The 26,107-nt window shown below is 43.8% G+C and overlaps 1 protein-coding gene across 1 annotated transcript in view; it reads left to right on the top strand.

The window, feature by feature from the left end:
• Positions 1 to 26,107, top strand: part of VWA8 (von Willebrand factor A domain containing 8) — a 428,582-nt gene that overhangs the window by 317,822 nt on the left and 84,653 nt on the right. Inside the window, exon 38 of the mRNA XM_088482592.1 lies at positions 930 to 1,134. Within this exon, the coding sequence (XP_088338718.1) occupies positions 930 to 1,134 (205 nt within the window). The remainder of the gene's footprint in view (positions 1 to 929; positions 1,135 to 26,107) is intronic.

Raw genomic sequence — 26,107 nt, 5'->3', positions numbered from 1 at the left:
GGGCACCTTTACTTTATTGCTTATTTATTTTGTTTATGCCAAGTTTGTTGAAAACTACATGTGTATGTTTCTGTTTATTTACCTGAAGCTTCACAATTTTAAAAATGAAATAAAGATATGCTTTTTATTCTTATTCCCTAGTAGATTATAATGTAATAAAATAAAAAGATAGCCTTCATTTTAACTCCTCTCTTTCCCTCCTCCTACTTCCCAGTTCATTCTTTATCCCCCCTTTAGACTGTAAGGCTTCTAGCAGGGCCCCTTTCATCATGTTCCACCAGTGCATCCTTGTCTTTTGCTCATTCTCCCCTTTGCGAGTTGTCCTGCCCTTCCCCCTGTACTTTTTACTCCCTTTCTGCTGTTTACTGCAATGCTTCTATTTATGCTTTGTACTGTTCACTATTGCGCATTGTGTAGTATTTTTATTTTTATGCCACCTATTGTACAGGACTGTGTATACTTTGTGACATTTAACAAGTAAAAGATAATAACAATATGGATAATAATAATAATAAAGACCTTTTAGTTGGAGACCTTGTATTTGCACAAAGTTGGGAGTCGTAAGAGGTGCTCTGAAAAACTTAAATTCCCCCCCACTACTGTCTCACATATTTCTCCCCTCTAATCAAATTTCTGAAAAGAAATGAAAGTAACTCTATCTATGCAAGAGGAATGGGGAGGATTTTTGACATACACCAACTGTATTGGGAAAAGCTTATATCTGGAAAGGAAAAAAGAACAATGATGATGCTTTATATTGACTGTTTTACTTCTTTGTAGCATGAACTGGAGCAGACTGCACTGAAAGCTTTTCTGTATGAACCGTTTTATAAATGTATTTCTTTGTCAGTCAGCAATCATTTGGGAAAACTGCTATATTTCCTTAGTGTGCATCATAATAATAGTTTATAATAATTTTTATCTTTCAGGGCAACATCGGTGTCTCCCTACACATCTTGGCTGTCTAAAATCTCTGACACAGACGTCATTGTGGCAGCACTGGAAAACAGAGGAGTCGTCACTGTGGACATGGGTGGAAGTGTTAGGCTGTGGGAGACTGGGCTAGAAAGTATTCAACGATCTTTGCTTGAGTGGAGAAACATGATTGGACAAGATGATGGGCGGCCAGTGCAGGTAGAGTCTCAGATGCCTTTTCTGGAGCTGGTCACTGCTATATTTTAACCCAGTTATTATCATGATGAAAACACAAAAATAGATACATGGTCAATATGCTGTAGGCACAAAATGTATTGGTTGGGTTGTGGTCATTCATCCTTTCCAAAAACATAGGCCCTGATTCAGAGCCGGACGCCCTGAATCAGGGTGTTTTGGTTTTTTTTCGGAGCGGCCTCTTGGCCGCTCGCATAGCTGTAGGTAACTACCCACAGCTATTGCGAGCGGCCAGGATGATGGTCGCGATGGTCAAGACCATCGCGTTTTTCGGACTTTCAACAAGACCCTTGTGGTAGGGTCTCGTGGCCGCAAGCCCCAGAGAGCTTCTGGCTCTAATAGAGCCGGAAGCTCTCCCACTGACATCACTGGTGATGTCAGTGGGGCCGCCCACAAACGGGAGGCGTTCGCATGGGAACGCCTCCGTTTGTGAAGCCACCCCCACGCCACGCCTCCAAAACGGTGCGAGCTGTCGATCAAAATCGACAGCCGCCCCCTTTTGGTGCGAGACTCGGAGCGACGGAGAGCCCATCGCTAGCCTGGTCTCGCGCATGCTCACGTCGGAGCTGGCTCCGGCGTGCGCATGTGCAGTGGCCTAACATCGACCCGCTCGCGAGCAGGTCTGAATCAGGCCCATAGTTCCTTCACTCAGTTAGATATGCAGCATTTTGATTGTTTGGTACTTGCCTTATACACTATTACAGGTTGGATTAGGGACATATTAACAAGATATTAGAGGATTTAGAAGCAATGACTTGTGCATTGTTTGTTCCACTTACTGCAGGCTCTGGTTTGGAGAGTGGCTGTTTAATTTTGTGCACTGGGTGACAGTAATACAGAAGCCACTCAAGTTCAGTAACTCTTAAATAGAATACAGTGCTTCCCACTCTATATTAAATGGGGTAATATGTTGAATGACATAGATGTCACATTATTCATTTTTACATGACATTAACAAGTAAAAAATAGTGCAAAGGTTTATTCAAATATTCAGCTTATTTTTAGTGTTCTCTATTTGTTATACATTGTTGTGACATATCAAGTCTGACATTGTGACTATGTCATTATTGTGGGGGTATTTTTTTAAATCTTACTAAGTATCAGGATTTTCAGAGCTAGTAGTCCCATGAGCCATGGTCTAAAATATACTGTCCTCAGAAAGTTTCATTTGTGTGGGTTTTGACAGCAGGCTCCTTTCCATCAACGATTATGATTTTTAGTATCTTCATTGTCTGATACAACAGTCTTGTACTGTCAAACACTTTTAAATCCCAACATTTTGTGCATAGCATAGGGCCTGATACAGAGATGGACGCAAATGCTTTCACAGCTGCGATTTCATACGCATCGCAGCTGCGAAAATATGCTAATGGTTGCAAAGCTTACCCGAGCATAAGGATGCCCACTGCTGCCTTTTCATATGCACATGACGTCGCTTCCGTGCGTAAATATCGGTGACATCGACACACACCCAGCAGCCATCTTGCCCTTGCAGCAGGTGTGACCTGCCGCAGCTTTGGGAGCTCTCCTGACACGCAGAGCTGCGTAGGAGATTTGCATGGGCTAATTTATACATGCCCATGATACAGCGGTCAAAGAGACAGACACGCCTGCATTTTGCAGACCAACCCCCATCACCACCCCCAATCGCTAACTGCCTGTCACTTTTTTTATGTTGGATTCCTCTGTGCGTTCATAGTCATAGTGCGTTCACATGCTTATTGCGTCTTACACGCATGTGCAATGGAAAACCATCGCTCAATTTGCATTCAGCTCTGTATCAGGCCCATAGTTAATGTTGCTAGCAGCTATAAGGATTTCTAAAGTGACTAGAAAGAAATATTTATTGCAGTTATGTTGTACTATCAATATTCTAGAATGAGATGTTGCAATGCATTCTACAATGAGTGCATGTTAAGATAATGAAAATATCTGTTTACTATATTTAGTAAAGAGAAGTTTGATAATGGAGCAAAAGACTATACTGATAGCAGTGCACCATCTAGTGGCCGAAGCCAAAATCTCTGAGGTGATGGATATGCTTTGTACACCAAATCATTGTGCCACGGGGTACTTATAATTTAACCACAACACTTGAGACAAGAGAGGTGAAATAGTTATTTGAATTTGATTGACATGGGGAAAATTATGGCGGAGTTAAATGATCAACAGAAGGATTTGCAGGGAAAATGAATATTATGTATTGTGATTCCTGTTTCTTTTAAGTTCTGGCTTCAAATCTCCAGAACATTTAATTACATGTTCATGCATACACAATGGAGCATATGCAATTGGGAGCAAGGTTTCCTCCTCAAAAAAATCACACAGATCTCACACCCAATTCGAAATACCACGGGTATGCACTCTCCCGAAAAAAATACAGGGTTTTCAGCACTGAAAACCCAGCGGTATGAGAAAAAAAAAGAACCTACTTACCGGTCGGTTGGTCTCTATGGCTCCCGATCATCTCCCCTCCAGTCAGGTGCATAAATATTGGGACATTCTAGGTGTGACATTTGCATTTGGAATCAAAGCAACTTTGACACATATACACCTACCTCCTGGAGAGTGTTCTTGATTTGGCCAACTGTTGTGAAGGGGTTTTTCTTCACCAGGGAAATAATTCTTCTGTCATCCACCACAGTTGTTTTCCTTGGTCTTCCGGGTCTTTTGGTGTTGCTGAGCTCTCAGGTGCGTTCTTTCTTTTTAAGACTGTTCCAAACAGTTGATTTGGCCACACCTAATGTTTTTGCTATCTCTCTGATGGGTTTGTTTTGATTTTTCAGCCTAATGATGGCTTGCTTCACTTGCTTTGATTCCAAATGCAAATGTCACACCTAGAATCAACTCCAGACCTTTTACCTGCTTATTTGATAATGAAATAATGAGGGAATAGCCCACACCTATCCATGAAATAGCTTTTGAGTTGATAGTCCCATTACTTTTGGCCCCTTAAAAAGTGGGAGGCACATATAGAAACCGTTGTAATTCCTACACCGTTCACCTGATTTGGATGTAATTACCCTCAAATTAAATCTGAAAGTCTGCAGTTAAAACACATCTTGTTTGTTTCATTTCAAAGCCATTGTGGTGGTGAATAGAGGCCAACATCTTGTTTGTTTCATTTCAAAGCCATTGTGGTGGTGAATAGAGGCCAAAATATGAAAATTCTGTCAATGTCCCAATATTTATGCACCTGACTGTATGTTGTCGAGATTTCATTTGCCGGTATATATGTTTATTGTCGGGATTTCATTTTTCGGTATTTATATGTTGTCGGGATTTAATTTGTCGGTATGTTTGTAAGTATTTTGCTATTGTCGGGAATATGTTTGTGTGTAATTTTATATTGCCGGTGTTCTGAGCAATCGGTATTTGGAGATTGTCGGTGATGTAACATGTCGGTATTTTGTGTCTTATTTTCTTTACTGGCAATATGATGATGTGTGTCGGTATATTGACTGTCGGTAGTATAATTATGGGCCGTATTCAATTCTTTTTGCACCCGCGATACTTTTTCGCATGCCAGTTTTGCATGCCTTATTCAGTTCCAAAGGACGCGAAAATGCCTCCCGGTGAAACTCTTAACGGGCGAAAAGTGTTGCCAGAATTGGGGAAATCAGCCTGACACCCCCGAAAAGATGCACTAACATTGGGGATCAATCTAGATGTCCTCGATTAGCCCTACTGAAGCTATTTTGGGGTACTGAAGTGCTGTCAACTGTTCCAAAATAGCTTCTTTGCACAGGTGGTGAAGAATAGCATTAAGCAGTTTTTTGGGGCGAGAATAAGTAGTCCTGTCAAATTTGGGGTACTTGAAAATGGGTGCAAGCATAGTTACAAATCGCTAAAGTCAACTTTTAAGTGCCTCAAAAAAAGCACCTTCAGCATACATCTGCAATAAAAAAAAACACCTCCCCCATACTTGCAGACCCTCCAAAAGTCTATTTTGCTAGTTTTGGGGTTTGTGCCCCCACTTTGTACTTCTTCGCCCACATTTTCAAAGTGCTTTTTGGGGTGTTCTTCCTTTTTTTGCGTTTTTTTGATGCAGTTATCCTTTGGGAGGCTGTCCAAAGGGTGTAGAGTGGTTTCCGCACCTTTGCACCACAAAACCGCAATTCTGCACTTTTTTCCGCCGGGTATTCATAGGCAAAACTTTTTGCCTATTACATTGCATTGACTTTCCGCGTACGCGAAAAGTCTCTGCAATTGAATACGGTGAATAGTTTCCGCCTGGCGAAAAGCTGCAATCGGCGATACCTTTTCGCCGATCACTGCTTTTCGCACCTAATTCAATACAGCCCTATATCAGTAATGTTTACTGTCGGTTTTTTCATATTGTTGGTATTGTGCATATCGGTATTTAGGTCATGTCGGTTATTTACCTGTCCAGTTTACATTGTCGGTATTGTGTGCATCTGCATTTCATCCATCGGTTTCATAACTACAGTACATCCCCCCTGCTGACGCGGAATTTTTGCTGTTCTTGAACCTAATTGAATATGCCCCAATAAGTCAGAAACATTTAATGATCTGGTGAAAGCTAATAAGGGTACATTAATTAAAAGCTATGTCAGGAAACTAAGGAACTGTGACAAATTTGACATGAAAGAGCATTGACAACGGACAACATGTTCAGAATGCACCTGAGAATTGTGTTTGATCTTCTATCTAGAACACAGAACCATGCTTAGTAATAGCTTTTCTCACTAGGTTCAATTAAGCAGTCAATGAAGCAAAACTTGAAATACAGGAATATACAGCAAATTAATGGGCACATTTTTATTGCCATTTATACAATTATGGTTTAATCGCATGGTAGACCTACGTTTATCACAGGATGTTTATATTATAATCCTTTACACTGACTATTCCTCATCATCGGTAGTGCAGTTATAAGTAACAAAACAGCATATGAATAGGGCTTTTCCTGCTTTATAAAGTAATTTAATAACTGTAAAAATATTGCCAAAATTGATTTCCTTCCCTATTTTTAATTTTTTTTTTTTAAATAATTTAAATAAAATGTTATTTCCAATATGTTAGCAATGACAACCCTACGCTTTCTGGAAGAACATATTGTACCCTATAAATACGTGTATGCTGTCAATGAAATGGATAGACGGTCACAAACAATTGAAGCAGCCATTCGCATCTGTCACTTTTGTGCATCTACCATTGGTGCAGTACAATTGGAATGAGGAGAGACTGTGGAGGGTGTAGATGAATGAGGCCATACGCGCATGCAGGGAGGGTTTCGGAGTGCGCACCGCACTACACAGTAACAAGCACACCGCCGCCGGCGGTGGGTAGTACACTACAGCGGTAGTGTGTTTGTTTTAGCAGCCAATGAGAGTCAGACAGACTCTCATTGGCTGCTGCGCCCACTCCTGGAGCCGGGCTGGAGCTCACTCATGAGCTCCGCCTTCCGGCTCCCGCAGTGGGTGATGTCTCTCATGACGTCTCTCCTATAGTGCATAGCGGGCCGCGAGGACGGAGGAGCGGACAGCGGCAGGCTCGGGGATTCAGGTGTTTTTTTTTCTTTTTGTGTTTTTGTTCTGTATATGTAAGGGGCATTGCATATGGGGGACTACTTGGGGCACTGTGTAAGGGGCACTACTGGGGGTATTACATAGGGCGGGCACTGTATAAGGGGTTCTACTAGGGGCACTGCATAGGGGGACCACTACTGGGGCACCACATAGGGGGGCACTGTATATGGGACACTGCATAAGGGGCACTGCATAGGGGGCACTACTGGGGGAACTGTATAAGAGGCAGTACTGGGGGACTGTATAAGGGGGCATTGTATAAAGGGCACAGCATAGGGGGACCACTACTGGGGGCACTGTATAAGGGGAAATACTGAGGGAACTGTACATAGGGGGCACTGCATAAGGAGCACTACTGGGGGCAATGCATAGGGGTAACTACTGGGGGCACTGTATAAGGGGCACTGCATAGGGGCACTACTGGGGGCACTGCATAGGGGTAACACTACTGGGGGGGATGACTACTGGGGGCACTGTATAAGGGGCACTACTTGGGGGAGGGGAGTCTTTAATAAATCATTCTGGCTGCATTTATTTGCCTGCTACATTCATGATAAAGATGTGTGTATCTGTCTGTGTGTGTCTGTGTCAGTCAGTGTGTGTTTGTACTTGCCTGCTTTTTTTTTCTCCTCGGGAGAAGCTGGTGGCTTGCGACGGGGGCGGGGCCTGACTGTTCGATAAATTGCTGTTAATTTAAGTAGGGGTGGGGCTAAATGACACGATCCTAGACATTACTAGGAAGTGGGCAGAATGCAGCAGAAATGCCTACTCTACCGGGGGTGCAGGGGGTTATCCGAAAAATCGGGAACCTCCATCGACTTCCAGGAGAGGAGGCATGTATGGTGTGTATCCCGTCATACGCTGAGTGGTATATTTTACTGTAATGGTCATACATCCTGTATAAGCTGTGTACATATATATATATATATATATATATATATATATATATGTATTTGTGGCTAGATGTTTTTTCATTGGTTCCGTAACCAAGGATTTGGAAACCCCCTTTTCAAAATCCTGCGTTTGCCGCTGGAGACATTATAGTAATCTTGAGACAGTTGCTGATAACCATAGCAATTCTTCACCATTTCATTAGCTATACTTCTTTCCTGTTCTGATCCTGGGGAAGGTTTTCGCTTATGTGCTGTATGGACACTTTTGTGGAGATCTGCCAGCTCAGAGAAGCGGTGAGCCCTGTATATTTGTTAGGCATCATCAGTGGCAGATTTTACCTAGGGGCTGCAGTCTCCCTAGTAAAATACACCGCCTTAGTGAGCCAGTTGCAGTCCGTGACTGCATTGGCTAAACTGTGACTGGCAGTGGCTTCCCATTGGAAGCGCTACCTGTCAGTCACATACACAACAGGCTGTCCTAGGGGGAGGTGTCTCCTCCCCCTGGGACTGCCATTCTGGGCTGCTATTAGCAGAGAGTAGTTAGCCGCTCCTCTGCCTTTTGGTAAGCCCTGCCCGGCTTCTAGGGGCTGCAGATAATGCAGTCCTTTGGAAACTAGTGATATGCGCATGCACTGTCTCCCTGCCGCTAGTGCACATGTGCCGATCCCGGCGCCTGTCGGGTCCATTTCGCAGGAGCCAGGACACGGTTAGTTTTTCTTTTGTATCCCCTCTCCTTCTCGGAAGCCCCCCTCATCTAAGAGGGTAGGAGCCGCCTCTGCAAATCATGCTCAATGATGTACACAATTGCTCTCCATATTCACAGACATTGTGGTAGCAGCTTCTGCAGTCATGAGCAGTTGTACTGGGTCCAGGAGAAGAACCGAGGTGGTATTCCAGTAGACGTTCAAAACAACACTATCCTTGGAGTGATGGCTCTTCACCACTATTCCCTCTGCCTTACACATTTTTACCTGTTTTATAATTATGACAGCATGAATATGTGGCAGATAGCACACAGAATTGTCAATACAGTCACATTGTTTTAGTAATCACTTGTGTGGGTCATTCTTACATGTTGTGTGACATTAAAGGAGGCTGAAATCATGTTCTCTAACTAATAAAACAGTGCTCTTCAGATATTTCTTGAGCATTGTATGATACATTCAAGTCTTTTAAGGTTTGAATAACGGGACGTACTTGCTTCTTACTCTCCCGGAGACCACGGAAGACTTCTGGGTTTGAGGGAGTTTTCGTTTCCAGGTTTGAGGGAGGTCTCGGGGGGAGTGGACTCTCACAACTCGACACTTCTCCAGGGTAATGGGCGTGGGGGAGTGATGACGCAATTTGCTATGACTCACTTGATCTTGGTCCCGCCCCTGTGATGTACTGTTCTGAATTGCGACATTGCGCTGTGGAGGCCAAGAGGATGTGATTTATGTGACTTTTAAAATAATTGATAGCTCAAAAAATACAGATTGGCATGTTGGGCGATAAGGTAACATCAAGCTTTTCAAATGACTAAATAGAAACACACACTGAAAGAATTAAAAAACTCCTATACATCTAAAATACAGTTTATTCAAAATCATTGTTTTCTAAGATACACTCTCTTTCCAATGGTAAAGCTGACCCTTTAATGGTGGTATTCTTTATTTTCATTGCTCAACCGCACAGTAATGCAGTACATTAACAGCACTAGGGGCCTACACATAGACTTTTTTCCAGATTCATATACAACGCAGAACAATCAGTCAAAATGAAGGCATTATATAAACTAGCATGTTCATTAATATGGCTCATATTAAGTTTGGGACGTAATAATCATATGGGCAGGAGTAGTTTATGGATACTAACACCTTTTTTTTTATTTTAAAAATTGTGCAGAAGGCATTAGCGTATCTATAATGCGTGCAGTGTCCAGGGGGCCCCACATCACACTCCCTGCATCCATATAATTATTATACATATCTTTCCAGAGGCCACCGTTGTCGTCCGGTGCTGCATACTAATTTGTGCATGTGCACTACAGATGTCTCAAGGAACATAGGGCCTGATTCAGAGCCGAACGCTCTGACCAGAGCGCTCGCTCTGAATCAGTGCCCTCCTCCATGAAAATGGAGCGGCCTCCTGGCCGCTCGCATAGCTGTGGGTGACCACCCACAGCATATGCGAGCGTCCATGATGATGGTCGCGATGGTCTTGACCATCACGACCATCGGGCTTGCGACGGAGACCCTGCGGTAGGGTCTCGCTGCCGCAAGCCCTGGAGTGATTTTGGCTCTATCAGAGCCAAAATCACTCCCACTGACATCACTAGTGATGTCAGTGGGGCCGGCTTCAGACGGTAGGCGTTCCCATGGGAACGCCTCCGTCTGGCAGGTACGCCCCGGCACGCCCAACAAAGGGGGCGTGCTGTCAATCAACATCGGCAGCACGCCCCCTTTGGTGCGAGACTCGGAGCGATGGAGAGCCCGTCGCTCGCCGGGTCTCGCGCATACGCACGACGGAGCTCCCTCCGTCGTGCGCATGCGCAGTGGGGGAACATCGACCCACTTGCGAGCGTCCTGCGCTCGCGAGTGGGTCTGAATGACCCCCATAGTGCAGGCGTCATGTTCGCAGAGACCCACACAGTACACTCTGGCACAAAGCTAGAGTCTACTGCACTGCTGGAGAGGAGGGGCTCCGCGCGGAGGCTGCATATGGGCCCTCCCCTCTCTTAAACCGCTCCTGGCAGGAGGACAGTAGAAAGACTATCTGAGTTAGGAGACAGACCTTGCAGGGATAGGTCTTCACATTGAGCATGGTTTAAGAGTATTAGCTCAAGGACTGGAGAGCATGGTCTGAGACCTGTTTTAAACAAATAGCCATAGGTACAAACTTGGCCAAATACCGTACATGTAACCTGTCATGGAGATAATGGCTGATTTTCTGTTTTTGAGTGCTGAAAATGGAGGAGGAAGATAATTCTTCCAGTTGTTGTCTCGGCGTCCCCTGGCGGGAAACATCAGACGCTTGCATCCGACATCGGAACTCCATTAACCTTAGTCAGGCCCAGAGAGACTTGTCAGACCATTTAAGTTCTGCGCTACACAAAGCACAGATACCATTATAGACTTGCAAACAAGTTGATTAAATGTGAGTGTACTCCCTGATAAGCTCTTAGATTAATATATGAACACACAGTGTTGCACTATATGGGCCAAATGTAATAGGGTGAGATTATAGAAAATGTGAGAGTTTAGCAGTAATATCTCACACTTTTGAAACTCGGCCAAGGACATATAACCTCGCAGGTTTTTAGACTAAAAAAAAGCTCTCATGATTTAATCTCTCATCCAGATGTTTTTCCATTTTGAAGCTAAAACACTACCAATATGAGAGATTACTGCTAAACTCTCACCCTATTACATTTGGCCCTATATATCTTTTTATCTTTCCATGTATTGCCTGCAAACATACTATGGTGAATTCCTGATCAGGGTGTCCACCTGCCTGCTGCACAGGATTTGAACTGCATTTTGGTTCAGTATATCTGTATATGTGGCCTTTAGAATATACCCCACATGCCAAAACAGGAATCAACTTACGTAGCTATGTGGCACAGTGGCTAGTACTGTCTCCTCACAGTGCTGGTGTCATGGCTTGCTCCGGTTTCCCCACAGTAAAAACATATTGGGTAGGTTTATTAGCTTCTGACATGACAAAATTGACACATAGTTAGTGTGTAGTAGCACATTTAGATGTAAACTCTACTGGGGCAGGGACTGATGTGAATGATTACATATTCTGTGTGCAGCGATGTGTAATATGATTGTCACTTTATAAATAAACAACAATGATAGTAAAAAAAGGCTTAGCGCCATCACCAATATAAACTGCCATGTACCCAAAAATCTAGTCTCTAGATTAGAATTAACATATATTATGTGTTGTTTATTGGGATTATTAAAGTCTTAGCAACTTCAGGCTTCTTCCATCTAAACCATGAATGATCCTACTCTCTGCCACATGGTGGAAGCAGTGAGCTGCAAGTGAAAGAGCTTTATAATTAATTCATAAACAATTCCAAGTTTTCTAGATATGGCAACGCTCCCATTTATTTCATTATAAAAATGTGTTGCTTTCTACTTATACTGTATTATGACGCTAGTCGGTGACTAAATCTATTCATGAAATTGACTATAAACAATGACACCTGTACAATAAAAACATTTAACAAAGCCAACATAATGAAAAGGTGAGTATTATAACAAATCTTCTCAACAGCTGTGCAGTCTTTGTAATAAAATACATTATATTTTACAATAATAAATACATTTTTATTTTATTATTCCATTACATTATATCTTGTTGAAGTCCAGCAATTTGGGAGCAACCAGCCTGCCACTAATGTGCAGAAATAAAAGAGCAAATATTAAATAACCACAAAATATATACTGAGCCTGTCCAGCTCATTCAAAGGTCTCCTCCATTTATTGAGAACCTAGTGTACAGCCTACACAAAATAACAATAAACATGTTTAATCCAGCTTGTACCTTAGAGGTCTCTCTTATACCCCTTTTGCATTTCACCCCTTTCAGACTGGCGGCCCAACCTAGCTTATTGCCGGGTCGATGACGTCACTGTTATCACATGCTGAGCCGGTGCTTGGAGATGAGATCATCTCCAAGTGCCAGGCTCTGTCTATACTGTGAATGGGACCAGGGTCGATGCTACCCGGGTTACCTGTTCACACTGCATTGCGAGCCGGGTTGAACCCGTGTTCAATTCTACTCATGACCCAGGTTAATTCAAACTGGTCCTTTCACACTGCACAGTAACCTGGGTTTCTGCGCGGTCACGTGCAATAACCCGGGTTATTGCTGGCTGTGTGAAAGGGGTATGAGGGATAGATTTCCTGATTTCTCCCCAGGAAGTGAAGCGCAGTTAGGCAGCTGCAGCCTACTAATCAGCCTGTCACCTAAATTGGAATTGGAGACCCATTCACTCTCCTCTATTCAGTCCAGGTACCATGTAACCAGTTCTCACTTGAGTATATCTACTCTGTTGGTTTCCCAGTAACTGTAAACTTGAAAATTGCTCTGATCTGCTGTATACCTGTAATGAGCACAGTGTGTTTAGATGCTCAAACACAAGGCATGTATGTTTGTTAGCACAAGGTAAGCGTTTCCTCATCTTTGTCATCTGCACATTAGCAGCATGCCCTGTGACTGTATTCATAGAACTGTCATGTTTGCTTTGTGTGCTCCAGTTAGCAGACATTCTTCACATTTCCCATTACTAGAATCACTTCGAAGAATGTTTGTTTTTTTATTTACAAAATAATATCAAAGCCTGAAGTCCTACACCTTTAGTACCCCATATAAAATAAATCAGATTGTGTATTGAATTAAGTTCCTCGATACTCCCTATAGTATATTAATATGTTCCAGATGGTTTTATTTAAATTCTGTACATTTGTAGACAACACTTTGCAGAAATAATTTGCTCTCCACTGCAGAGCTGTAGCTAGGCATTTTTGGTCCCTGTGCAAGTGAATACACTGGCACACTCCATCATAGTTTCGTCAGAGGTGTGGCCAAAGTACTTATGGGGCATCTATGATAGGTAGCCTGCCCTCCAATCCTGTGTCGCTCTCTCTTACCTGTTCTTGTAGCTTTGTCTACTGTACCTGATGCGACTACTGTTGTCTTGAGCTTAGTTGCTGCTCGGCCCGGAACCTAGGAACATTGATGCCCTGTTTTTACACCTCCTTTCCCAACTGGATCTTCATTAAATGAATAGTGCTTTTTGTTTAATAAGTAAGACTATTTATACTTCCCAGTATACTTGTATGTCACTGTAGCGAGTAAGTTTAGACGACCAATGGGAGACTGAGATGATGCAAACATGTAAACGTTTTGTTCCAGGCTTGAAAAGGCAGAGTCAGTGCAATAACTTCTTACTTAAGGCAAACACGGTTCAGGAACAATACTACAATTTGCATGAGACAGCAGTTCAAACAAGCAGAGTATTCCCAGCACAGTCATGGTTCAGATTATCCAGCATAGGGAGAGCTGCTAAAGGTGCAATCTCTCCCTCACATTTCCACTGACAAACTAAACTTACTATGTTTTTATACCTTAGCTGGTCTTAATTGAGGTAAAGGTGCGGTTCCTCCCTGGCTTACAGGGAGGTTAACCATTTCCTCAGAATGTGGGAGAGACCCACTCTGTCATATACCTCCTACTAAATCGCCCGCGACAGAAGCTCGACTCTCCAGCCCAGTTCGGGACAAAAAAAATCTGCATTCATATGTAGATGTCCTGGTCTGTGCCGGCCTTCAAAAGAAAAAGGCTGGAGAGCTAGGTACCACCTTGTCAGTCTTGCGTTACAATTTTTCATAGACTGCAACCATTTTAACGGTCCATGACCAGTAACCTTAGTAAACCTGGCCCCACAAAGATAATATCTCAATGACTCAAGAGCCCATTTTATATCGAGGCATTCTTTTTCTATTACAGAATACCTAGTTTCTCATGGGAATAACTTTCTACTAAGATATAGAATCGGATGTTCAATGCCATCAAACTCCTGACACAAAACTACCCCCAAGCCCACATCTGAGGCGTCTCTTTTTACGACAAAAGGCTTGGTAAAATCTGGAGACTTTAAAACCGGGCCTTTACACAAAAGATGTTTAACTGACAGTCCCTAGACCACTCAAATTTATTTGGAGCAGAATTATTCAAACGATCTGTTAAGGGAGCTGCGAAGGTAGAAAAATTAGGCAAAAACCTCCTGTAATAGCCTGATAAACCCAAGAAGGACTTTAACTCTTTCTTGGTAGTCTGAACTGGGACATCAGCTAGTTCCTTTACCTTACTCACAAGGGGCTTCAGACACTCGCTGCCCACCACATACCCTAAGTACTTGGTTTAATTTTTACCTAGAACACATTTCTTCAAATTAGCAGTTAAATCTGCCTCTCTCAAAGACTGAAGAACAGCCCTAAGCCTATTAACATGGCCATTCCAATGCTGACTGACTATGACAATATCATCCAAGTATGCTGCAGCATAATTCTGATGAGGACGAAGCATCCAGTCCATTACCCTCTGAAAAGAGGAGGGGGCGCCATGCATGCCAAAAGGCATTGTTTTCCACTGAAAGAGGCCCAACGGGGTAGAAAAACAGTTTTCTTCCTAGCTTTCTCTGTCAGCTCAATTTGCCAATATCCCTACCTAAGATCAAGGGCAGAAATATATCTGGCCGAACCTTACCTATCAAGCAGGTAATCGACCCTTGGCATTGGGTAGGCATCAAATTTGGACACTGCATTAACTTTGCGGAAGTCTATGCAGAATCTTGTAGAACCATCTGGTTTCGGGACCAAGACAATGGGGCTACACCAGTCGCCAGACGGCCCCTCAATAACCGAACTACAAAATTTCTTGTATTTCTTTGATTAACTGCGCTTGTTTTTCCCTTGAAAGCCTATAGGGTCTTTGTTGAACGACTACTCCAGGTGGGGTTACAATGTAATGTAATACTAAATTGGTCCTCCCTGGTTTATAAGAAAAATATCTGAGAATTCATTAACAAGGTTCCCCAAGGGAGGCTTCAGTTTGTCTGAATTCAAAGGTTCGAGGGGTGGAGAGACCCCATCGGACTGAGGAATCTGTGACCAAGGTCACTATGGCCATTACCAGGGTCTACAAAAACACCTCTTGAGCCTTCCATGCTTTCAACAGGTTAACATGGTAAATCTGCCCACCTCTACGGGAGTCAGGAAGAGAGACTTCATAATTTACTTCGCCAACCTTTCTAGTTCCTTCAATTGGCCCTTGCCACTTTGCTAGTAATTTATTTCCATGAGTAGGTAACAACAAAAGGACTTTGGCCCTCATTCAGAGCCGTACGCTCTGAGCAGAGCACACGCTCTGAATGAGGGCCGGCCTCCATAACTATGGAGCGTCCTCCTGGACGCTCGTATAGCTGTGGGTCACCACCCACAGCCTATACGAGCGTGCAGTTTGATGGCCGCGATGGTCTTGACCATCGCAACCATCGAAACTGCGTGCCGGAGCCTGCGGTTGAGGTTTTCAACCGCAAGGCCCGGAGTGATTTTGGCTCTATCAGAGCCAAAATCACTCCCACTGACATCACTAGTGATGTCAGTGGGCCGGCTTCTGACGGGAGGCGTTCCCTTAGGAACGCCCCCGTCAGGGAGGCACGCCCCCGGCACGACCACCAAAGAGGGCGTGCTGTCAATCAACATCGACAGCACGCCCCCTTTGATCAGACACAACGAGCAAAGGAAAGTCCTTCGCTCGTCGCGTCTGGCGCATGCGCACGACGGAGCTCCCGTCGTCGTGCGCATGCTCAGTGCAGAACATCGACCCACTTGCGAGCGGACAGCCGCTCGCGAGTGGGTCTGAATCAGGGCCTTTATCCCCAGGCGAAAAAACTTGAGTTCGTGCATTACGGTTATAGAGAAGTTTCTGAGCCTCCTTTGCATTTACCAAATTTTCCTGGGCCAATTGACCTACTGTAGTAGCTCTATGCGATTACGCATCTGGACCACATGTTGAAGGATGCTTTTGCCCTCTATTGGTTGTTCTTCCCATGCTTCCCGCAGAAGGTCGGGAACACCCTGTGGCTTCCTCCCATAAGAGAAGCTCAAAAGGAGAAAAGGCAGTAGAAGCCTGGGGCACTTCTCTGATTGCAAATAACAAATAGGGTAGAAGCTCATCCCATCTTTTTTCTGTCTCTGTAAACTTCTTTAACATAGACTTTAGTGTATGGTTGAATCTTTCAACTAAGCCATCCATTTGGGGATGATATACTGAGCTTCTAACAGATTTAATTTTTAACACCCCTTGCAGTAACTTAGAATAAAAGTTTGTTCCTTGGTCGGTAAGAATTTCTTTAGGTAATCCAACCCTTGAAAACAGCTCTAATAACTTAGGGCCTGATTCAGAGGTGGACTTAAAAACGAATGCGCACGCAGTAGCCGATAATCGCTAAAGTACGCATGCGCACAACACACAAAATACACACTGCACATGCTCCAAATTTAACATAATCCTCAGCACTGAAATGTGTGCAACCACACAAGAGTACGCACAATACCACGCACAGACATGCAGACAAGGAGAGGTTCAAGGGTGTGTCTACGCATAGCCCATGCACTGCTTGCGAGAAAAGGGAGTGAAGGGGAGTGTCCGGGGCAGTTACCCGCATGAAAATTTTCGTAACAATGCAAACTCGCACACAGAAGATTACATTACAGGCTACTTTCAAGAGTAAGGATAAACTCACGCAGAGCATGACTGCACAGCAAAATGAAAAAGTATCCATCAATGTTCTACAGCTAACAAGGACTGAAGCAGGTGTTTGTAACTATCCTGATCACTAATAGTCTTGATTACTGTTTTGCTAACAATCTATCCCACAAGGAATAACCATGCACATACAAAATTGCAACAAATTCAAGCCCTTTGAAACATATATTTAGAGGAACCAACAGAGTTGCTAATCCACAATTTATTTTTATTAACTCATAAGGTGCATACACATGGTACGATTAATCAGGACGATATGAACGATAACGATCATATCGTTATCGTTCATATCGTCCTGTTTTTGGGCCCTTTCAAAACCCCCAAACGACGGTCGATGCGCGGGCACGGATTGTCGATATTGACCATCGTCCGTGCATGCTGACCAACCGGGTCGATGTCGAACAAGGTTAGCCAGGTTACAATACGCGGGACATTATAGTTGTTTGGGGGTCGGTGCATGTGCTGGATGTTCGATATCGAACATCCAGCACATGCAGGATGATCAGACAACGATATCTTTATCGTTGTCTGATCGCTCCATGTGTACGGAGCTATACAGTGTTTTAATATAGTTTGCATACGATTTTAATGTATGTGCACATTCAAAATATAGCCATTACTTTTGTGAAATACGCATACATGTGCACACTAATATATTAGCAGATTGCTTTGTATTTTACAAAGAAATAAATATACTCTGACATTCACATCAGGGAAGCAAAACAAAACATGTTTGTAAAAAATAATAATAAGGAAAAACAGTAATGCCGCACATTATTTAAATGCAAACACATAAGTTTTACTTTAACAAACAATGTAGGCAAATTATAAATAATAATCACCAAGTTAGCGATTTTTACTGAGGATATGTACAATGCTTACTCCCACCAAATTTGCTAATTGTTACAGACACAAATAGGTTTAATAACCATAATGAAGTAGTTAATTCAATTATTAGTAATTACTTTTATTAGCAATAGTGGTAAGTGTATTTGCAGAGAACTCTGTTTTCTCATTCTGTGTTCTCAGTCTGCGTACTGTGCGTTCTTTGTTGTTCTTACATTTCAATGTGTATCAGTGTGCGTTGGTTTACATATGCAAGTGTGGACAGTGGGTGTGTGATTGGTAGTGGTTTTTGCTTGTTGGACGTAGTTGCATAGTTAGGGATGTGCTTGTTTTCGCACACCTTTTGCTAATGCGCTTGCACATGTGTTGCGTTTGTTCGCATTACCGTCCACCTCTGAATTAGGCCCTTAGTCGCTACCTATTTGGCTGTAGCGACCCGTAAGGGAAATGCCTCCGGATAACGGGTGGCATAGTCAACCACAACTAAAATGAATTTATAACCTTTAGACGATGATTCAGTCGGACCCACTAAATCAACCGCTATTTTTTCAAAGGGGACTCCTACTATTGGGAGAGGGATCAGCGGGACAGGAGATGGTCGGTTTACTGTTGCCTTTTGACACTCTGAATAAGCGAACAGAACCGTGAGACCTTAGCATAAACACCTGGCCAATAGAACCAGGAGGTTATTCTCTCCACCATCTTATCCCGTCCCAAATGACCACCCCAAGGAACTGCATGGTCTAAAACCAGAACCTGCTTTCTGAAAGGGCCCCCGGACCACCAACTGTCGTATCACCTCCCCTGTTTGTTTGTGCTTGTCTAGTCGATATAAAACCTCTTTAAGCAAAACAAAATGGGGATATTTTACTTCTGTTACATGTGACAAGAGGACACCAAGAACTTATTCAAAGGTCCTTTTTAAAGCAGGATCTTCCCATTGGGCCTTTCTTAAATCAGGTTTAGGCGCAAGGGGAAGTGTTAAGACCTATTCATTAATACTACTTAATTGAACCTCAGGATTATTCCCCGCACCATGAGGATTAGGCAGGCTGCTAGACACATGAGTGTTCTTAGACCTCTTGGCATTACCATGGACATCAGCCTGCAAAGGCACATTAGTAATAACAGGTTCATCAGAATTATACATTGACATAAACAGGAATATCAGCATTTACAGGCACATTGCAAGCAGTAGCATTATGGGAAAAGACCTTTTGTCCCTACAAAACATCACGAGCAAGCCAGTCTCTGTGATCCCTTCTCCTTTGTTTCTTAGATTTAGGAGCTTTTACCCGAGACAGAAACAACTCAGGGGAGAAGGGAAATGTCTCTCCAAGGGCTGCTGCAGGCACCTGTTCCTCCGGCAGAACAAGCGCCCGGAAGTGAGGCCAGTCATGACCTATTACAGGGGCTGGTAACCAAGGACACACCCCCAGATGTAGTTTGGCAGTCTTTCCCCTGATTATCAAAGGGACCATGGGAACAGGAAAGGCCCGAACATCGACATGCACACAATAGATGCGGAACAACTCAGGGGACAACAAATCCCTTTGTATCAGGATAGTAGCAGATCCAGAGTCCATTAAGCCCTCGACCAGTCTATTAGATGTACCTGTATTCTAGGTGGAAGAGGGCAGGTCTCTATAGCTGTAAAGACACCGGAAAAAGAGCAATCCATCTGTGGACATGCCCATTCTTGATGCTCACATTGGCCAAATGAGGAACACACTTGAGCTGGAGTTATTGGGGGAAGTCCTCAACTCTGGACCTCCATCTTCTGGAAAAGGGGCAGCCATCACCTTCCCCATAGAATGACTTCTGGGCCGAAAACGCTCTTTACGTCAAGAGAAGGGCGAAGCTGTGGGCCTCAATTTCCCTGGAGCCATCGTCTGCGAGGGATACTGGTCCCTATCCGAATCCATATGTGGGGGCACCTTATCCCGAGACAATGCCCGCTGTGGAGACAGACGGGGAGACTCTGCCATAATTAAAGAAGAAAGGTTCTCCATACCATCCTGTGCCAGAAAGACATTTTCCACTAGCCGGACAGCGGAATCCAAATTCTCAACTCGATGCAACTGGACCCAGCAAGCAACTTTAGCAGGGTGAAGTGCAGCAAACTGTTTGAGAGTGACCAACTCTACCAGCCGGGCGGAATTATGTTGGTCCTGCTGCAGCCATTTAACTGCATGGTCAGCCAGTTTCTGGCCAGGACGCGTGCCCTTCCATCTGGATCAAAGGACACAGACCTGAATTTCCGCTGGTACACTTCTGGATAGAGGCCAAACCGATCCGCTATGGCAGCCTTCACTCGGTCATATATTTTAGCATCTTCCAGGGAGAGGGTGGCGTATGCAGCTTGGGTGTCCCCTGTTAGCATAGGGGCAATCCGTATGGCCCAGGAATCTTTGGGCCATGCTTGCAAGGTAGCAACCCTTTCAAAAGTGGTAAGAAAGGCCTCTACATCATCTGAGGCCTGCATTTTGGGAAGTACTGGAGCAGTTACCACTGCTTGCTGCTGTTTAAAGAAGTCCAACATTTGTTGCAAAATGGCTTCCATGGTGGTTTCTTTAGGATCCTTGGCACAGGACCCACTTTATCCCATTTCTGACACCACAATGTAGCAGGTAAGTTCAGACGACCAAGGGGAGACTGAGATGATGCTAACAGGTAAACATTTTATTCCAGGCTTGAAAAGGCAGAGCTAGTGTAATAACTTCTTACATAAGGCAAACACAGTTCGGGAACCATAATACAGCTTACATGAGACAGGAGTTCAAACAAGCAGAGTATTCCCAGCACAGTCATGGTTCAGATTGTCCAGCATAGGGAGGGTTGCTAAAGGTGCAATCTCTCCCTCACATTTCCACTGACTAACTAAACTTACCATGTTTTATACCTTAGCTGGTCTTAATTGAGGTAAGGGTGTGGGTCCTCCCTGACTAAAGGGAGATTAACAATTTCCTCAGAATGCGGGAGAGACCCACTCAGTCACAGTCACACAGTGCCCATCTCCCCAATACATAGATGAGTCACACAGTGCCAGTATATTACACACGGTTACCCCTTCCCCAGTACATACAGTAGGTGTGTCACACAGTGCCACCCCCCCCCCCCCCCCGTAGTATACAGGTGTGTCACACAGTGCCCCCTTCCCTGTAGACAAATGTGACACACAGTGCCCCCTTCCCTGTAGAGAGGTGTGTCACACAGTGCCCCCCTCCCTGTACATGGGTATGGCTCACGTCACACATGCCCTCAGTACATAGGTGTGTCACACAGTGCCCCCATCCCCAGTATACAGATATGTCATACAGTGCCCCCCTCTTCAGTACATAGGTGTTCTATACAGTGCCCCATGGTATACAGGTATGTCACACAGTTCCCCCCTCTTCTGTACATAGGTGTGTCACACAAGCCCCCTTCCCTGTGCTCATGTCTGTCACACAGTTCCCCCCACCCCAGTACATAGGTGTATTACACAGTGTCCTCCTCCCCAGTACATAGGTGTGTCACACGTGCCCCTCTCCCCTGTACATAAGTATGTCACACAGTGCCCCCCTCCCCAGTATACAGGCATGTTACAAAGTGCCCCCCCTCCCCTGTCCATAGGTATCACACAGTTCCACGCTCCCTGTACATAGGTATGTCGCGCAGTGCTCCCCTCCCCAGTACATATGTGTTTTCACACAGTGCCCTCCTCACCCGTATACAAGTAAGTGACACAGTGTCCCCCTAGGTATGTCACATTGTACCCCCCTCCCTTTACACATGTCTGTCACACAGTGCCCCCCACCCCAGTCCATAGGTGTATTACACAGTGCCCCCCTCCCCAGTACACCCCCCAGTATACATGTTTGTCACACAGTGCTCCCTTTTGCTGTACATTGGTGTGTCACAGAGTGCCACCCCCCCAGTATACAGGTATGTCACACATCCTCCCCCTCCCTGTACACAGACAGATCAGTATTATGATCTAGTGATACTAGATTTTAATATTGCCTTGAGGCCAAAACCATAGCCCAGTGGTTCCCAACTGTCTTAAGTCACGGCGTCCTAGAGTATCAGCATTTTTTCATTGGCACTCCTAAGCCAAAGTCTCTTATTTAGAAATTCAGAAAAAAATATTAAGTTAATTGTACTTATATGTAATCCTTAGGTTCAGTCATGTGGTGGTGGACAGGGTTGTGCTTCAGTTTTTCCACATATTTTATAATTGGCAGCCACCAGTACTGGTATTGCCTATCACATTGACCATAAATAATTTGATTTAGTCCTGGACTACCAGCCAAGGCACCCAGTTTGGGAACCAGTGCCATAGCCTATGCAAGTAATCAGGGGAGCTGAGAGGGTGGGGGAGCAGGTACTATTTACCTGGGCACAGACCTGTGGAGGGGTGCAGGGGGGCCCTGGCCAGCTGCTCAGGGGAACAAATGCTCATAGTATTTTTTCTGAAGGGGTGTGGCCATGCCTGCCGGATTTGTCCACGACCACTTCCATACCCAGGCCCCGTGAGTTTAGCATAAGCAGTATGTTGCTTGTTTATATCAGAGCAATGGCCACAGTGACCTTAATTGCTCTACTCATTCTCACAGTATGTGGGGTGCACATTTGTAAATTAATGTATCATATCTTCTCTGGTACAAATGGATTTAGATAATACTTTTGGTTTATTTATATAAATGTTATAACTCATTTTGGGACTCTTATAGTTGGATGTATACACAATTTGCATGTTTTTGTGTTTTCTCCTAAAGTACTTATTCACCAAATGATCTTACATTTAATGCTTGTGACTGCTTTTACTTTGATTGGTTGAGGGGAGTAAGAGTACATTAAAGGAGTGTTTGCACAAAATGTGTCCTATGCAAACCAGGCAAACCACTCATGTGTGCTGTTAGTATGGGGATAACTTGCGAGTGCTTGACCCCTGGTGAAAAATGTGAAGTGATTCTTGCCGACTTCTGGACTGTGGGGGGCTGTCTGCCACTGTAGACGCACTCTACATAGCCGTGTCTTTGAAGCAGGCAGTAAATGTTGCCCAGTAGCTGTAATGTGTTTACAACATATTTAATACTGTGCTCACCTGAAGTGTGGCAGCCAGCCAGTTTACTTTTGCACTTGTGATTTAGAGACAAATTCTGTCCAACTCAGCATGAGCCCCATTGTGTCTTCAACTTTTTAAAGGATATGAGCAGCTCCCATGAAGTGAATAATACATTGTAACACACAGTGACCTGCTCATGGGTGAAACACTGATTCTTATACATTCCTGAACATAGAGATCATCTTAGCTTAGTGCACAGGTGTCTCAAGTACATTGAAAAAAGGAAACAAAACTTTCTGCAACATTGTCATTTGTGATTGAAGACGGTTATTTGCAATTTGTTCTGAATCTGAAATATAGATCTCCCTGTACCTTATCTGACAGAACATTCCGTCATTATTCCCTGGTCACTGCCATATTTTTGAAAAAACCTTGTCTATGATTTCAAGTAACTGGCTGTATTAAACTATTGTCAGTAGCTATGTATGTTACAGCATACTTTATATACATTATTTCCTTTTTTGTTTGTTTTTTCAATTTAACAAAGTATTTCCATCGTTACATATTGTTCTCTGGTCACAGCACATACAACACTGTACTTGTCCACTTATAGAGATTTCATGAGTACAGCTCCCAGTCAGCCAAACATGAAATTATAGAACAGTATAAAATAATAGGACAGTACAAAATACTAGAGATGTGCGGGCTCGGTTTTACTTGATTCTTTTAACCCATTAGCATAATGTGGCGAAAAGAACCAAGTAATACTGAACTTGCACATCTCTACAAAATATAAATTTATCACTATTTTAGAGTATTGTCTAAATCCCCTTCACGGAGAGGACCCTGATGTCATCAGCCAGTGTCCAGCGTCATTCCCTACCATCCAAGTGGGCATAGACGGGGAATATAACCATGTGGCGAGCATAGCGAGCCACCGAGCCCGAAGCGTGGTGAGCGGGCAACTTTCTTGTTTAAGTGGGGACAACTTACTTGTTTAGCTGGCCTTCATGGGCATGAACTGCACATCCGCCCTCACTCACGTCACTTCCAGATCCCTAGCAAGAAGGGGAAATAAGCTCTACCCTATTTTAGTGACTTTATATCATTAAAAGAATCTTAAAATATTCTCATTACTCCACTTTAACCCCTGACACAATATTACTTCATGTGTGTTCCATGGTGTCGGTCGTGTGACTCTGGATCTGCTGGTAACATGTTACAGTCAGTGCACTGGATGTCTGTACAGAGAAAAGCCATCTTATGGGGACTGAGGTTTGCTAGGCACCATATGTAATTTGAGAGATGAGGCAAAGGGCCAGGAAATGTCCTAGTGGTTTCATTTGTGGCTAAGATCCATTTTTTCAGAGTGAAAACACAGGGAAACTATTGGTTGACTAATAGGATTGTGTATCATACAGCACTGATGCAAGTTCACAGCTGGGACAGGCCAGCATCTGTTTTATACAAATAAGAGATGTGGCAAGATGAAGTAAAAAGTTATGTAAGTTCTGCAAGTGTATTAATAATATGTTAATGTATAATACTAATGCATTAAATATTATTTCAGAACCTGCATCCAGACACGGCCGGATTAATAATGGGGCGGATGGAGCTGCAGCTCCAAGCCCTACCATCAAAACAGGCCCACAGCATCTGTTGTGCTGCTGCTGACAGGATTCTTTTTTTCCTGCTACAGCAGCCTGCTAGGGACCCCCTAGGCCCCTTCCTCTTACAGAGGCCCCACCCCCATCAGCGGGACGCGACCTCCACTTTCCCCACCGGGGTCTTCATTAAATTGGCCCCAGCAATTAGATATTGCTCCAGTATTGAATTACTGCCTAGATGGGACCAGTCACAGCAGCGGCCGCACAACTCCAGTTCTTGGAGCTCCTCGCTCTATTCCACTCTGGGCGGCCCCCGTGATGACTGTGCAGTAAGGAGTGTGCACAGCCTGTAAATAATGATGGATGAACATGGTTTAACGCCGGAGATTTCAACTCCCTTATAATCAGGGATGTCCAGGCTCGGATTGTTGGCGGTGAAAATCCGAATTTGGCGGGAAAATCAGAATAACTCCGAGCCCGCACATCCCTACTTATAATGTGTGCATTACTTCTATACAGTGATCTTCAGTAAAGGAGCGATCCAGCTTCAGCAATCCAGATTCCAGGACCAATTAAATCCGGTTCATCTATATATAGATGTTTGTGTGTATAAATGTATATATATATATATATATAGATATTTATGTGTGTGTGTGTGTGTATATATATATATATACTGTGTATGTGTGTGTGTGTGTGTATGTATATATATATATATATATATATATAGATACACACACACAGTGCATCTGGAAAGTATTCACAGCGCTTCACTTTGTCCACATTTTGTTATGTTACAGCCTTATTCCAAAAAGGAACAAATTAATTTTTGTCTTAAAAATTTTACACACAATACCCCATAATGACGACGTGTAAAAAATTTTTTTTGAGATTTTTGCAAACTTAATTAAAAAAAAAAGAAAATAAATCACATGTACATAAGTATTCACAGCCTTTGCCATGAAACACAAAATTGAGCTCAGGTGCATCCTGTTTCCACTGTTCATCCTTGAAATGTTCCTACAGCTTAATTGGAGTCCACATGTGGTAAATTCAGTTGATTGGACATGATTTTGAAAGGCATACACCTTCCAGGAAGGGGTAGCCAGATTGGCAAAGCAAGGGGGCGTGGCCGGTAATTGGTGGCAGAGTGGGGCGTGTCCACCCAATCGCCTCATTTTGGTCCCGCCCCTGCTACACAGTGCGTAGATTACCGGCATTGTGAAGCAGGGGACGGGTCTAAATGACGCAATTCAGCGTGAATCGCGCCACGGTCCCCCCTCCCCCCACTGCAGGGGATTCTCCTATAATCGCAGGGGGGGGGCAAGAGCCGCTCCTAATTTTCGGGAGGACCCCCGGAAAAGTCGTGAAGGTAGGCAAGTAATATATATATATATATATTATTCCAAGTAAAAAGGTACTAATCATGGCTCTAAACCATACATATGTTCTGTTCAAAATTTGAAGTTCAATATAATCGCCCACTATGATCCTGGTATCGACAGTGGCAGCTCGCGTTTTACCAAATGAACCTTTGTTGTGTGGTTCCCAGTAGTCATGTAAAACAAAAAGTGAAAAACAAGCGCCTCATAGTATAATATGTTACTGATAAACATATTACACTATGAGGCGCTTGTTTTTCACTTTTATACTCAAACTCAG

Source organism: Taudactylus pleione, unplaced genomic scaffold (genome assembly GCF_031769625.1).
Source record: "Taudactylus pleione unplaced genomic scaffold, aTauple2 ptg000005l, whole genome shotgun sequence".
Taxonomy (NCBI): domain Eukaryota; kingdom Metazoa; phylum Chordata; class Amphibia; order Anura; family Myobatrachidae; genus Taudactylus; species Taudactylus pleione.
This window is presented reverse-complemented; position numbering and strand designations above follow the sequence as displayed.